The sequence below is a fragment of the Denticeps clupeoides genome, chromosome 5 (genome assembly GCF_900700375.1).
Source record: "Denticeps clupeoides chromosome 5, fDenClu1.1, whole genome shotgun sequence".
NCBI classification, from domain to species: Eukaryota; Metazoa; Chordata; class Actinopteri; order Clupeiformes; family Denticipitidae; genus Denticeps; species Denticeps clupeoides.
The window spans coordinates 4,370,477-4,387,072 of NC_041711.1; the positions used below are offsets into that span (position 1 = coordinate 4,370,477).

Genomic DNA, 16,596 nt, shown 5'->3' on the forward strand with positions numbered 1-16,596 from the left:
AGAGAGAGAGAGAGAGATAAAGAGCGAGAGGGGCATCCTTACTGCTTCACACACACCTCTGCTGTTTACTCACCACTCCTCAAACATCCTCACTTGTAGCACATTTGCACACTAAACCCTTGCAGGATAGGAAAACTTTGAAATATGTTTTTTGGTGAGTAAATTATGCAAGAATGTGTTGGAATTATTCTTTTTAATTGTTCGACTTGGTGCCTTGCATGGTCCTTCACTGCAAGCCTCATGTCCACAACCCCTCCGCCCCACCCCAAAAAACACACAATGCAATCTCTTCCTCCACATGGTTTCTATTACAGTGAAGTGCCTTCAGAATGGACCCATGTTCACTGCAGTCCCTCTCTCTCATGTCGGAGTGCCCTTCCATATTGCATGTGTGTGTGTGTGTGTGTGTGTGTGTGTGTGTCTGCAGTGGCGCAGATACTGTTTCAGACCTCCGGGCATACACTCGACTCACTGGCAGCAGATAAAACAGAATACTTGACTTATTAGATATTTCCCATTCTAAAGAGTGTCATCAAAGGCAAAAAAACAAGAGGCCTGGAGGAGAAAAAAAAAATCACACAGTTAAGAAAAAAAAAGATAGAAAAGAGAGAGAGAGAGTGAGAGCAGTAATGTAGACCCATCCATGCAGTGGTTGCGCCAGAACCCGTCTTCTTTCCAAACTAATGAGGAAAGGATGTGGACCTTTTTTTACTCCACACAAAAGCAACTAAGATTTTCCAAGCATTTCACATGGTCCGGAGAGGCCTGTATGTGTGTGTATGTGTGTGTGTGAGCGCGCCATGTGTTCTGTGTTATAGTTCAACTTGTATTTGATAAGGAGCTATTTGAAAAAGGTATCTGGCGAACACAAACATCCCCTGAAAAGCCAGAAAGCTGCTCGTCGGACGGGAAACGAGTCAAGTCCGCAGCCGTCCAGAGGGCCAGAGCGGCATCAGCCACCGGCCCTTTCTCGTCTGCTCCCTGCTCACGCGGTTACAGCAAACACCCAGGTTCCCAATCGCAATTAATACGAGGCAGAGAGCTCCCCGAACAAACTGCAGGAACAAATACACGAAAGAAAAGATGGAATTAATCAGGCCTGAAGCCAGATTAGACACAAAAAAAAGACATTTTTCCTGACTGGCATCGTCAAATACGGCCCCATCAGGGACAAATGATAAATGACCTGCTGAGGATCAGAATTAATCCGTGCCTGAATCACAGTGCTGTGTGTGTGTTTAATGGTTCTGTGTGTTCACAGATTCGCACAGAAACACACGTACAAATACATGCTAATGAAGCCAAATTGGATAAAAGTGGGCAGGCAGCCTGCACCAGGATGCGTTCCGGCTTCTGACCTGATCCCTGGTCTGGGGTCAGCGGTTATGGATAACGAGTCTGTAAGTTTTTATGGGGGCAGTGGTGGCCTAGCGGTTAAGGACCACACACTGCTCCCCGGGCGCCTGTCATGGCTGCCCACTGCTCACCAAGAGTGATGGATTAAAAGCAGAGGACACGTTTCGTTGCGTCACCGTGTGCCGTGCTGCAGTGTTTCACAATGACAATCCCTTCACTTTCACTTAATGCTACACTAACAGAACCCCCGGCGTCAAACAAAGCCCATTTTCAGAAATCAATGTTATTTTAACCGCCAGGACGTCACATGTGGCCAAAGGGCAGTGGTGGCCTAGCGGTTCAGGAAGCGGCCCCACATGTTGCCGGTTTGAATCCTGATCCACCAAGGTGCACCGTCCCCACACCCTGCTCCCCGGGCGCCTGTCGTGGCTGCCCTCTGCTCGCTCAGGGTGATTGTTAAAAACAGAGGACACATTTCACTGTGTGCACCGTGTGCTGTGCTGTTGTGTATCACACTTTTTCACTTTATACATGTAAAACACACACAGGATAAAACTGGTGGTTCAGGCAGGAAGCCGGTGCAACTGCGTTGTTCTCGGGGGTCAGGAAGTGGACCCGTTATTAGGAGGCGGCAGGTTTGAATCCCGAAGTGCCAAGGTACCACACTGCACCCCGGGCGCCATTCGTGGCTGCCCACTGATCACTAAGGGTGACGCATTTCACTTCACGTCACAAACTCACTGATTTCAGAAGTGCATCTTAAGACCCATCTGTGTGATTTGAGACTTCAAAGCCTCAGCATGGCTGGTAAAGTCAGTGCTCGGTGTCAGCCCGGTGGGACGCCACCCCATTAGTCCAGGGCCGAGCTCTGGCCGGTCTGATGTTAGCTAGCTCTATTTTACGGCTGGCGGCGGGCTCCTCTCGCCCGCTGCGCGGCCGCTCTGCGTTTGATGAAGCATCTTATCGCCGCTTCGCAGCTGCGCCGCGGCATGCAGAGTAACCGAGCAACGCTAAACAAATAAGGAGGGAGGCTGCAGCTCAGCCCGTAACGGCTGTATTCGGCAGCAGGGAGCGCGGGGGACCTCTGCGGCCCATGTGTGCATCCCGAGCAGCTCGGCTGACTGGCTCTGTCAGAGTCGTGGGTGACGTCACCAGGACTCCGAGGAGGACGGCGGTGACATTATTAGCGCGAGACGTCGCGGTGGGAGAGGAAGTTATTGAAATGACATCACTGCCATGGGGATGCCACGAGGGGCAACAGAGGTACGGAGAGGTGATGGTGACAGGGACCCTTGTCCCAGAGTCAAAGGTCGTTTCAGTTAGCCTCTCGGCAAAGACAACAGTGGAGGTGGGAGAGGAGGAGGTGGAAATAAAAACACAAAAAAGGAGTGAAAGTAAACACAGATGGAATGGAGGAGGGGAGTTGACCGAGCAGCCTGATGGGGTTTAGTCAATAATTTAATTACTTAAATCATTTAATGACACGATGCACTCAGATTACGTGTGAAATACCGGAGTAGTGGAGTAGCAATAAAAAAAAAAAACTTATCCAGACACAGGCAAGCTGAGAAGATTTTTCTCTAAAACGGGAAAATTTCTATTCGATCTGGCCATGCGTCCACACGCAGGCGCAGAGAAAGGCTCGAATGCTGTTTTTCACCCCCATCCACACCTGTAAGTGACGCTGTAACTCCCCGCCAGTATTGCACCATGATTTTACCCTCTGTACATAATGATGATATGATAAGTTGCATAAGCACGACAAGGTACAGACGTCTGTTTTCATTTGGCAGGTTATGTGCAGCTGTCTCACGTGCCTTTACAGCCCATCAATGCATGAGGTAACACGTGGTGAAGCACAAAATAAAGAATGAGTGGTTTTAGGGTGGATTTGCATGTTACGGAAGACACAAGACGTGAATGGGAGAAAGGCCCCGGTTTCACTGGGTGATTAAAGCATCCTGTTGCCGCTGCAACGTGTGCATGTGTAGAGATTAACCCTGCACTCCACACAGGTAGAGCATCCAAAATATCTGAATTTGCCTTACAACTGACCGTCTCTTAGTTAGGTTAGTTAGAAAAGAGCATGACCTCATCTTCAAGCTCTGTTGAAGGGTGTGTTTTTCCTCAGTGGACAGTGTGAGGACAGTGTGGGGACAGTTGAGTTTAGGTCAGACTGTACGGATCGATGCACCCAACTGAGCCATTCGTGCAGCAGTAATAACATAGCACGTCCCTTGTTTCCTCTCTAAAACAGCAGGACACAAATCGACTCGGTCCCACTTTGAAGAAAAACAATAATAACGGAAAAAAAAAAAAAAATGCCATTAAAGAGCGCAATTCATTTTCTAATGTTCTGGACGGGCCGGGGGCCGGGAGGGGGAATTAGAATTTATGATATGAAGTCATTTCTCTTTGTGCCCCCGGCATCAAAGCGAGTTGCATTAGCGAACTGAACTCTGCCTCGGCAACAAAGGCAACCTGCTCTGTACTTCTGCTCAACCACAACAAAGGCTGAACGAGGGGCCGCGACCCCGGCCTGCGGGCGGCTGGGAGCGCTGTTCGGCTGCGGTTTAAAGGCCGCTCCCCTCCGGGCGGAGTCGCGGAGCGGCCGGTGTGTTCTGGCGTGGCACTGAGCGATTGGAGCTCCTCTCTAATCAAACCCTTCACTGCTACAAACATCCACATGTTTACCAGGGCTCTCCTGCCCCATCAACCTGGAAAAGTCTGAGACGCGTTCGGATGTCTTTACCTAACGGCTTTAGAAAATGCTACATTTGATAATATTTTAGCACTGGAATTTTATAGCTGCAATACGTTCCCATACTGTAATATGGCCTAGCGGGTAAGGAAGCAGACTCGTAATCGGAAGGTTGCAGGTTTGAATCCTGAAACGCCAAGGTGCCACTGAGGTCCCTTTGATCAAGGTACCGATGGGTTAAATGCAGAGGACACATTTCGTTGTGTGGGACCGTGTGCTGTGCTGCAGTGTTTCACAATGACAGTGACTTCTGCCACTGAATATACGTGTTGGATGACCTGTATATACTTTTCTCTGAACCCATCCACTCGGTAACTCTCCACACTTTTCACACACTATGCCATTATTACACAGTATTTATATTGAGTATTTTTACTCAGCCTTACCCCACGTCACCCTAGGACGCACACCGGAAACACAGACCTGTGGCCAGTTGAGAGCCATCACCTACGGTGCATGCCCTGGTGCACCTGGAGGAAACCCACACCAACATGGGCAGAGCAGAGCCGCTCCAGAGTTCGCTTGGTGCAATGTCATCTGATTTGCTGTCATTACGAGTCTGTCGTTTCACACGCTCGTTCCGTTAGAGCATATCCGACAGAATGTGTGTTAACTGTTCACTGCAGCCTATTTCAGGACAGAACATAATAACACACAGTTCACGTACAGCAGTCTTTTGCCATTTCTGGTACCGCAATCAAAGCATTTAAAATATTATAAAATGTCAGAGTAAATACTAAATGGAAGCGAAAGGCATTTCCTCCTTTATTTAAATTTGAACTGAACTGTGACACCACTGTTTTGTATTGGAATGAACTGTAATGCGATATTTGTTCTAAATGATCTGCCACACTGACAGATGTGTGATTTAACGGGCATATTTAAACAACACCATAAACAAGTGTAATTCATAAAGTTATAAAGACCTGCTTTAAATCAGGCTTGATTGCAACGTAAAATAACAGAAATAAAATTATGTGCGTCACGCTTTGAAACCTTTCTCAACTGAAAACCAGTCGAAGGCATGAAACACCCACAGAGTGAAAACAGAAATGACACAACCGAGGAATCGTTTCCCAGCCTCGCTAATGCTACAGTTGGATGAAACATCCGGTGACGGCAACAATCGGAGCAGCTCCACATTCCCCAGATCCTCGGGTGGGCACTGTATCTCCTACTAGTGATTAAAAGAGCACATCAGAATCCCAGAACACGCCAATCGTCTGTCATCCTGTCAGTGCAGGGGGAGTCCAGTCCCGAGGAAAGATGCAGGGAATTGGGAAGGAAAGAATGGGGGGGGGGGGTTACCCGTGTTTCTCATCTGTTTTGTGGCTTGAAGTTGTGGTGGAGAAACAAAGACGGGATAATAAAAGCTGGAGTCATAAAACAAAGCGTACAAAGCGCAATGCAGTGATTAACTTACGGCCCCTGGTCTCCCTCCACCCATACATACACACATTCACACACACCCAGTCACCTCTTCCAACTCAGTGTTGGAGCAACAATGGTGTTTGATGGATAATTAACAGAAACTAGAATATAGTTGAGCACTAACTGGGCAAAACACTTTACGGCACGTCATGGTTAATGTATGTCTGCGGAAACTACCTGTCCAGAGGCAGGTCCTACCTTGTGTATATTGTATATTTTCATTAATAGCCAACTAATATGTTGTTCTTATATTTGAAAACACCAACAAGCTCTCATATTGATAAATAGAATTAAGATTAATTATTAAGTAATTCATGTGCTTGTGTGTAGTGTAGGACAGTGAGAACTAAAAAAAAGCAATATTTGTTGTTTTAGCAACATCAGAAAAAAATGCATAATGCTTTATAACACAAAACAACAATGAACCGAAGACTAAAAAAAAAAAAGAAGGAAGGCAGGGCTGGAGGCGAGGCACCAGAGAGGGAGTTTTGGTGAGCTATGAGCCGATTTAGAAAAGTTAAGCATGTGCAATATTTTTGAAAGGGGATTTGTTAGCCCAACTACACTGTGAATCTCGACTCATTACAAGGCCACAATAAATGCAGTCATTCACATGCCTTACTAAAACAATATAGCAAACAAACAAAAAAAAACGTATCAGGAAAGGAAATGAAGTCCAGACTCCAGTATGGTTTAGAAATTTTAACATGACAAAGATCATTTGAAACATCCTCATAAATACTTTTACGCAAAAGGGCAGCGGCCGCAGGATTCCGTCCTGCAATGAATGCATCTGGGCCTCGGCAGTAGTGTTGGTCATGCTGGTCATGTGACGATAAATATATGCCTATATTATGTAATATTCTTGACAAATAAAAACAAGATTAAATGTGGTTTACAAATTAAAAAGAATTCAAAAATGTCTCTTTATTTTCGTTGATGAAAACGAGACAAGACGTTATTTCCTTTTGTCTAACCATCTTAATATTTTTATGCAGTGTTTCTGTTTCCTGTGTCTCCCATCCAGCCGCACAGATGACGTCACTTCCTCAATACGCATTTGTAGCATTAATTAGATTTCCGTATATTTGCAGCGGGTTATCAGATGGTGGGGTGAAAATGACAAAGCGACCTTTGGAAGTACTTTCTTTACAATGAATATGTAGTTGAAAAACACGGGGTAAAAATGGCCACTGGAATAGTGTGTTCTTGAGTCCATAAGGTAACAAGATGTGTTTGACTAAAAGAAAATGTAGTTTTTATCTATGCTACTAGGTACTTATTGCCTGGATAAAATAGAATTGCATTTCTTAAAAAAAAAAAAGAGAGACTAAAATACTATTTTCATTGACTAAAACTAGACTAAAATGTCATCAGCTGTTGACTAAAACTATACTAGAGTAGTCATGGATAATTCAGACTAAAATTCTCAGACATTTTAGACAGAGGGACAGACTAGACTAAAACTAAAATCAAGACAGGCTGCCAAAAACATCTATAATCGCACACAAAATGCAAGGGGCGCAGATGCCATCAGCACAGAAAGAGATGGACCGGGTGAGAAGGACAGCAGACCCAGCGAGGAGGCAGGGCCAGGTCCCCTCGGACGAGATGGAAGAAATGGCTCATTCATATTTAGGTTACAGATTTGTGTCTGAGTAATTAAGAAAATCTAATATTTATCAGACGCTGTTATCCAATCAGTGTGGGGCAGTGGTGGCCTAGTGGTTAAGGAAGCGGCCCCATAATCAGAAGGTTGCCGGTTCGAATCCCGATCCGCCAAGGTGCCACTGAGGTGCCACTGTGCAAAGCACCGTCCCCACACACTGCTCCCCGGGCGCCGGTCATGGCTGCCCACTGCTCACTCAGGGTGATGGGTTAAATGCAGAGGACAAATTTCACTGTGTGCACCGTGTGCTGTGCTGCTGTGTATCACATGTGACAATCACTTCACTTTTAACTTTAGTAGTTACAGGGACAGTCCCCCCTGGAGACACTCGGGGTTAAGTGTCTTGCTCAGGGACACGGTGGTAGTAAAAGTGGGGTTTGAACCTGAGTCTTCTGGTTCATAGGCGAGTGTGTTACCCGCTTGACTACTAGCACCCCGACAACAACTGGGGAGAAAGTGTGTGTCTGTGTGAACGTGTTTCCTCACAGCTGAGCATCAGGCATGAGACGATGTTAGGGGCGACGCTTCGTAGCGCGGCATCACCGGTGGATGCACGTGTCAGTGTTTGGGTAAACAAGAGGAAGACTCCATGACGCGCTGTCTACCGCGGCAAAAACAACAAAGACGTCTGTGGCTTCAAACAGCCGCGCGCTTCCCCTGCGCCGGGTCCGCTGCAGTTCTGCTATAGTTACGGGGTGGAGAAACAGCAACGTAGGGGAAAAACAGGCGGTTGAACCGGGGGTGAGCGCCGCAGCGAGGACGGGCCCCGGGTGGCTCCTCCAGGCGCTCCGAGAAACTGTTGTGATCTGCAGCCGGGCCTCTGGGAGAAACGTGGTGGAGGGGAGCGCGCGAACAACCCCTCCTGGCAGGAGGGTTGTTTAGAGGAACCGAATTAGGAGAGATGGGGAGGGGGAAGCAATCTTCATTTAATTTAAAGCTGGACGGCGGCCCGGCGCTGATGGACGCGGCTGTTTTGAAATGTGGCTGCGCTGCCTGGAGAAGTGTTAAAATGCCTGTTCTCCCAACAGGGATCAGGGGGTGAGGGGACAACACTGTAACAGTACCACTTAACCGCCCTCCTGAATGTTCAACATGAAATAACTTGAGTGACCCACACTCCGTGAGGCAAAATATGAAATAATTTTAAATAGGCCTGAGACTGTATGGGTATTACGGGGGTCACTGTTCGGTACATGCAGTCGTATGGAGAATATGAATGGTTAATATAACGCCGTGAGTTTCGAGCGCTAAACGCGAGTAGAGATGATATTTTACAAGATACCAACGGAGATGCTGTTGTAACATAGTGATGACGGCGGTTTTTACGCGTGTTCCTTGTACTGAAGATAGATTATGATTGGGGCATTGATTATCAAACTGATTTCGAGGGCAGTCAATGTCTTGAAAACCAAATTTGAAATAAAAATTATATCATTTGAAATATATATAACTAAATAAAATGTTTAATTACATGCAGAAACAAATCATTTATTTAATTACTTATTTGTTTACATTTTTTTTAACTCTGCTTATATTTTATTTATATTTGTTGAAAACTTCTGGTCTGCCGAACCTGTATATTGTTACAATAAATATCTATCTATCTACTTATGTCAAAAAGCATGTAAAAATTTGTAAAGCAAGCCTCTGTAATTACCTCTGTAATTAACAGTTATTTTGCTCAGATATTTGAGGGTAACGTGAACCCCTAAATTCAGGAACATTAAGGAGTTGCACATCTGACACCTTTTCTGTGAAGAAGTGTATTTATGGTCATGGTTTTCACTTTTAGAGACCACTGTAAAGGTGGACAGAGAATGGGAAGTTACCTCTAAAAATAATTCCGACAGATCCTGTATTGTAGCCCGACAGTGACAGAATCCATTTAAAAGAAACTTGATCTTAACAAGGGTGGAAACAGAAACCCCACTACATTCATTCACCTGTTATTGTAAAACCCTAATCCTGCTTATACAGGTGGAAGATGTTGTTCTTGCCCTCTGTCCCTGTTCCACCAACGACCTGGGCTAATCAAACCAAACACCAAGCCGAGTGGCTGTCCTCTGAACCAGTTTTCATTTTTACTGTTCCCCCGGGTACGTGACCCCATTTCCTGCTCTGGCTGGGGGAGGAGGCACCACTGTCCCCTCACCTGAGCCGAAACCGGAGCCCTGGGGTCATGCCAGGGTCTGCTGGCTCGCCCTCAAAGGCTGCATTTGTTTCCCTTTAACATCATTTTGAGCTTGCTGATTTTATCTGGGGTTTCACGCCAATTTTTTTTGACAAACCGATACGAGCGGCCGATTCAGCTGCTACTGATCTCAGATAGATTGGGTTACCAAGGTGACCCGGAGAACGTGGCATGATTGGGCTCTCCGTTTGGCCCTACAGACGGTATAAGGTGAATTGTTTTGACTGTCTGTCAATTAACAGTTGATTCTCGGACGAGGGGTCACCACGCACCTCTCAGAAACGAAAGAAAAACACACAATTTTTTTCAAAGATTCTGTTTCACAACAAGAGGATGAGGGCAAGGCCTGCGCTGGCTCCGAAAATACGAAACTATTTCTGATGAGCTGGGCCTATTCGCTTTGACTAATGACGCCAACAGCAGCAGTTGTGGACAGTTGTATTTATTATTGCTCTCTCCAGGCATGGAGCTAGAAAAACAGAGATGACCTGAGGGAACAGACCTCTACTGACAGCACTGACCTGATCCCAAACTGGATGAATTTCCCCAATATATCTGAAGTGGGTTTTCCACACTTGGGTCACTGTGAAAGGAGACAACTGGGAGAAACGTTCAAACGTTGTATACACACAAGCACTCAATATATACTACTTTTACACTTCAGAACATGAGCTGTACCCCTCTGTGTGTGTCTCTTTGACCTTTGACTTCCAACGCCAGGGGCTGGTTGGGGTGCCGGGTAGGAGCTGCTGACCTCACAATCCATTACAGGTTGAGAGGGTTTAAAAAGCTCCAGCTCTCAATCTACATAAACACAGAGCTCACGATCCCGACTCTCTGGACGGAAGTCAAAGCGTCTCAACAAAGAGACGCCAAGAACCATGGTAAACAATGATGCGTAGATACATCTGTTATTAAAGAGCACCCACATTAACCCTTAGCCCCTTCTATTAGGTGTTAACAGTAGCTAGTGGGGTGTGTGAGTGGGGTGTAGATCGATTTCAAAATGAAATTCCAACCAGCTGTACAGATCTGAAAAATATCAAACTGTTCTAATTTAGAAATGAACACCTGCATCTGCATCAGAAAAGAAGAATTTGGGGAAATTTGTATTTGATTATTATCAATACTTGTAAAGCAAATATTCCTGAGTGGCTGATACTTGATGGTTGAATCAGAATTGAAAATGGAAGCCAAATAAATTCATGATCATGGAGTCTAAGTGATGCTGTGGACTTTGTGGGGTGTCTGTAATTTGGGGTCGGAACAGTCGCTGAGGATCGCGTGAGGCTGCACTGGGCTCTGTTCTGGTCAGTGTATGGCGCATGAATGCCTGTCGTGTTGAATACCTCTGTGACTCAGGCGGTCTGTGTGAAGCCGCCGGTGATGCCGCAGCGTGACTGTGCGTGACTGGGTAAGTACATGCGATCGGAGCGTGTGCAATTCCCCTGGCGCGAACAGGTCCTTTTCACTGAGGTCGCGGCGTGGCGCCGTGTATGCCGCTGCTCCAAACCACGGAGGTCCGGGGATGCCCGCGGCGCGGATATCCCCTCTCAGTTCTGCTTCCTCTCACTTTCCCTCTCTCCGACATTCCGGGTTGCCATTGTTGGGATATTTGGGAAGGTGTGTCACTGTGGCGGTTGGTGGCTGCCAAGCTTAGTTTTTCAGCATGGCACCAAAACATGTCCCGCCCCCTTCCACTCCAGACCTTCTGTGCCTCCCCAGGAAAGAAACCCCCACCTCTCAGACCCCGGCCCGAGGCTCCGTCAGCTGTACCCCACTGGCAGCAAATGAAAAGAGAGCGACTTCAAACGGGGGAAAGTTACAATGCGAATGTGGGGACAATGTGTAGGTTCGGGGGAGGCTGCTGCTGCTGCTGCTGCTGCTGATTACACAGCCCAGAGAGAACTCTGCATCTGCCGCTATTCTTAGCTCTGGACGTCCTGCTGGGAGACCTCCTCCGATGAGGAGTTTATTACCGACTCCGAACCATGAAATTTCTATTGTAATGAAGCGGCTGTAAAACGATACGGAAAGGAACGGAGAAGCGGCCAGGCAGGCTCACCGAGGCTGAAATGAAAAGAGAGTGGAGGTGTCACACAACGTGAAGGCTGAGACTAGGTGAAGACATCAGAACGTCAAGCTTTGGCGTGGAGAGATAATCACCAGGCCCCCGATACTGCTCTGGCCTCAATTTGGTCGTTTTTTTATACAGCAGATATGGCCTGAAGATGCATGCGCAGTCAGCTTGAGGTCCACTACGTTACATTATTATTCTTGAGCAACTTTCAGATGAGGACATTTCAAACATTCATGCTTAGGAAAATAAGAGAAAAAAAAATATGTGTTGCACAGTTCAGAGTGCACGAAATATAAAACCTGCATGTACGCTCCAGGCCAAAACTTTTATTACAAAAGAAATGTTAGATTTACTGTAGTCTGCGGTAACACATTATTTAGCCACAAAGGCTCAAGCTATTGGTGGCTGAACAGGACAAAGCAGGTGTGTCTCTGCACGCGGCGAGAGAACACAGGCCTGGAGAAGCTTTTATAAACCACTTCAGCCTGGACTAAGCCGCTCCAAACACTCCGTTTCCAGGTCCTTCTGAGAGTTTTACTCATTCAGCAACAGCTGGCTACAAGCTGGCAGAGCGGCCGGAGTTTCAGCAGCAAATCAGGACAGGAAGAGCGATGGCAGACGGCGGGAATGTTGGCAGCTTCTGCCACACTGATGCCAGTCAGCTGGACCTGGTCGCATCCCAGCATGCCCTTGTGTGGTAGGCATGCAGTGTGTGTGTGTGTGTGTGTGTTTTTATGGTCTGGGCTCTAGTTGTGCAGCACCACAACGCTCGTCCCTTCAAAACAAATTCATTAGGGCCCAATAAAAGCCAGCTGTCTGAGGGGGGCTGCTGGAGTGCAGCGTTCTCCATGTGGAAAAACATGGTGAGTCAGGGCAGCCCGTTTCAGCAGGACAACACGATTCAACATTCAAGGTTTTTTATCCGTCTGGTGCATAGTTACAGCACCACAACACGCAGGGAGATGCATCCTGAACTGCTCTGCTTTGGCTACATCAAACAGAACACAGGGAATAAAATACAGGAATAAGGCTGGAAAGAAAGGTGAGCCATGTTTGAACAGAACATAAGACGCAGACAGACATCACTGGGTGTGGCTGTGGATGCTGCACCTACGCAGTGTGAAGCAGGATGTGAATGTTGTAAATAAAGTAGTGAGTTACAGTGCAGAGAGATTCCAACTTAAAGCACATTGCGTGTTGGTTGTGCAATAACCAGGGTGGTGCTGAAATGAACAGACAACAGTCACCATTCAGATGGTCGGGTTGGGAGGTGTGAAAGTGAAATGACTGTCACATGTGATACACAGCAGCACAGCACACGGTGCACACAGTGAAATCTTTCCTCTGCATTTATCCCATCACCCTGAGTGAGCAGTGGGCAGCCATGACAGGCGCCCGGGGAGCAGTGGGTGGGGACGGTGCTTTGCTCAGTGGCACCTCAGTGGCATCTGGGCGAATCGGGATTCGAACCGGCAACCTTCTGATTACGGGGCCACTTCCTTTACCGCTAGGGCACCACTGTCCCCCCGTGAGGTGTGGTGTCGTGTCATGTCCTGTTTCAGCACCCTTATGGCCCGAAGCTAGAAGCTCCTCCTGCGTCTCAGTCCTGGCCGTGATGCTTCTTTCGCCTGATTTTAGATGTTGAAACAGGCTGTTGTTTAGGTGTGTTTTGTCCTTAATAACCCTGATGGCCTCCATCAAGTGTCCTGCAGATGGAAGAGGTGCCCTGCAGCAGCATTCTGCCGCACACAGCTGTTACCAAACCATGAAGTAAGCTTGTGTGTCAGGTTTCTCCCCACAGTGCCAGTGTAGAAAGTCTTTAGGATGCCTGGAGACTCCCTGATCCTTCTCAGCAGTGCAACTTTTCTCAAGCGTGTTTGGTGGAACTCACGATGCGTAAAAAAGCCACGCAGCACCCTCCACCACCACTTGAGGGCCCTGCAGTCTGATCCATAAGTGACGGGGCCGCTAGGGAGACGCCGGAGGTAGGGTATCTCCCCCGTCCCAGAGCAACAGAAACGCTAAATATCGGGCCCTGAACCCAGGTGAACTCTGGGAAGCAACCTCTTCAACTGCAGCCCGTAACAGAGGCAAGGCATGAATCATTACACGAGTGGGGTGAGGGCTGCGAGATCCCTCCCAAACCAGAAACAGATGCACTGCACCTCCTGAAAAATGACTGACTGTCCCACGCTCTAACACCACTCATATAAACACACACATTTATTTGTTATAATAGAAGAAATATTAGCTCTACAAATTGGAGATGACGTTATGTGCCGCGAGGTGGCTGGTTGGTGCTGGTTTGGAAGCTGACCACTTGTAACACAGTAAAGGGGGCACAACTCTGAATCCGTGTGTGAGAGAACAAGTGAATGAGTGAGTGAGAGAGAGAGAGAGAGTACAAGTCAGAGGTGGGTTTCTCCCTGTGTGTGTTCTGTTAGGAAAAGGCCATAACCCTGCCACTGTGCCCACCCCTCAGGAACAGTTCCTCTTTACAAATGCACCATAACCTTTCCCTTCCTGATGCCTGTGCTCCCCAAGCCGCCACTAAATATTTTTATATTGTATTCCATTAAAAAGCTTTATTAAGTGAAGAGGCGGCCGCGAGCGGCGCCGAGCCCCCCTTTCTGTAAACAGCAGAGCGGAGCTCACAGGGTCGCAGCTGAGGACCATAAACTAAAGCGAGATTGGCCGATCTGTGTTGCTGCACAGGAGTAAATATTTAACTCTGTTTAACCCCCCCCCCCCAAAAGAAATGTTGTCCCCCATCAGAGGCAGGTCCTTTAGGTTAGTGTACATGGATCTGTCCAACCACGGTAAAATGGAGGCGCATGGCAAGGTGTGCATTCCTGTGTACCTTCAGAAATATATATTTTGATTTTAATTGATGTTGAACTATACAATGAGACACAACATGACAGCCTAATTTGAAACTTGTTCTCACGTAATGATGAATAAAGCTGAGTGTGAAGTAAACTGATAATATGGAGTGCGTGTGCATGCATTTACCTCGCTTTTCTTCTCAGGAGCATCAATACCTAGGGTGTTTGCATGCAGCAGCTGCTGAAGCAGATGAACCTGAGTGACACTCAAGAAGAAGTCCAGTCCTGTGGTGAAGTTCACCTCTAGAGAATGACCACACACCACAATCTCCTGCAGAAAATAGAGAGAGATGTGTGGTTATGAGAAAGAAAAAAAAAAAAAAGAAGGGAAAAAGAGAAGGGAAGTTAAAAAACTCCACCCCCACACGGCACAGGATCCTGGGACTCATCTTCATCCCACACCCCAGATATAAAGCCCCTAGGCTGGCCATGATTCACCCGGACACAGGGAGCGGGATGGTGGGAGAGTGGAAGGCCTGCATCTTCACTGTGTGGCTGGCCTGTGAGGAGCTCTCCCCCACTTCGACTTTTGTTTCGTTTCTGGGTCAGCGCCACCTCCTAATTTCTTGGTGTTACTACCTTGGAAGGGCTCCATCTCTGGGAAGTTACAAATCACTGTGTGCTGTGTGTCTGTGCAGAACAGATTAGCTGCTACGCATTGTCAGGGGGGAGGTTAGCCTGGACGAATGAGGCATCAAAGCATCGGTAATTCAAACGCCCTGCCAACTGCATCAGCTGTACAAGCATGCAAGAGCTAATGTCAAGATGGCAAAACATTTATTAGCCTTTAAAAGTGCTTTTCTACTATCTTCATTGTCTATATAAAACTATAAAAATGTCAATCTAAAAGGCAACATTATATAAAACTGTTAACTCATGTGAACAAACTTCTACTGTATATTGCTGATTTGGAGTAAAAATTCCAAATTCCTTTCCTGATCCTGAAGCAACATCGGGAACGCAGAGGGCTGAGGGCACGCAAATAATTACTGCGAAATCCGAGAACCGGCGGGGGGATTTTTACTCTGGTAGAACTGGCCTTCGCATGTTTCACTGATTTATTTATCAAGGCTGTAGGCAGTGATCCCGGCATAATATAACACGGGCAGAACTGGTACTGTATATAGGTGACATGACAAAGTCATGTCATGTACGACCTGAAAAGGCCAATATTAAAATCTCACAGCGGATTCCCCCACCAATATAGAAAAGGGGAAGAAAGTCACGTGACTGCAGTCGCTGCAGGACTTACCTCCACCTGGCCATGTTCGGGGGAGATGGGTTTGCTGAAGATGATGGCCGGAGCAGCAGTGACTCGCACCGAGAAATCGGTGAGGATGGGGGTCAGGATAGCCCTCCTCTCCTGGTGCCTCTTTATGCTGAACAAAAAATAAAACCACAGAAAACCAGACAGGTAAATAACACACGTATACAATGTCCTCAAGAAGTAAATTAAATAATAATCTTTTTTTAATCAATTTTGAATATATGAGCTTTGCATTTAGTGTGATGAATAAGTTGTGATTTATGGCATCGTGCCTCCTTCAACATACCAATCATATAACACAGTTCAAGACATTAGTCACGTATCACATGCTTTCATCATGTCATGCAGCTCTACAACACACAGACACAAACTCAACACCTGATTTTGTTAAGCTCACATGCCCATTACACTCCAATTCTCCCAAACCTCCCATTCTCACGACACATCAGTCAACCTGGGAAGTATTTCTGTAAGTGGGCACACACCAAGGCATGTCGGCTCCGAGCTAGAATAACTTCAAGATCAACAAGTCTCGAGTGGGAACACACCCCGAGCTGTATGTATACACAACTACAAGCCTATAGTGTAAACCCTCCTCCTCACTTCACCGACGCTCATTCCCACCATCGACTCGCATTTGTTGGAACATTTGTTAGAAATAGAGCAAATACACAAGTCGGCTTTATAAGGCGGTGTTAATTGCAACATCTGTTGCTATTAAAACAATCAAACAGCGTAGCTTCCAATATTTATAGCCGGCTAAGGATTAGGGGAAAAAAGGGCCGCTTTAGTGATGCACGTATCATGTATTAGCCCATCATGCCCAAATGTGCCCTCTGAGGATAAAGGCCAGCTATTTCCTTCATGAAGGAGGGAGTAAATGGCTCTGATCCGAACGACCTTTAGGTGCTTTACTGATGTGTCCAGGCAGTGTTTCCATATGGACAGAAATGTTT

At 46.8% G+C, this 16,596-nt stretch overlaps 1 protein-coding gene across 3 annotated transcripts in view; it reads right to left on the reverse strand.

Moving 5' to 3' along the window:
* The window catches only part of vps13b (vacuolar protein sorting 13 homolog B), a 256,357-nt gene that overhangs the window by 68,036 nt on the left and 171,725 nt on the right, over nucleotides 1-16,596 (reverse strand). For all 3 annotated transcript variants that reach the window (XM_028981926.1, XM_028981927.1, XM_028981928.1), the window contains exons 32-33: nucleotides 15,626-15,752; nucleotides 14,501-14,644 (exon numbers count right to left, since the gene is read on the reverse strand). In XM_028981926.1, coding sequence (XP_028837759.1) covers nucleotides 14,501-14,644; nucleotides 15,626-15,752 — 271 coding nt within the window. The remainder of the gene's footprint in view (nucleotides 1-14,500; nucleotides 14,645-15,625; nucleotides 15,753-16,596) is intronic.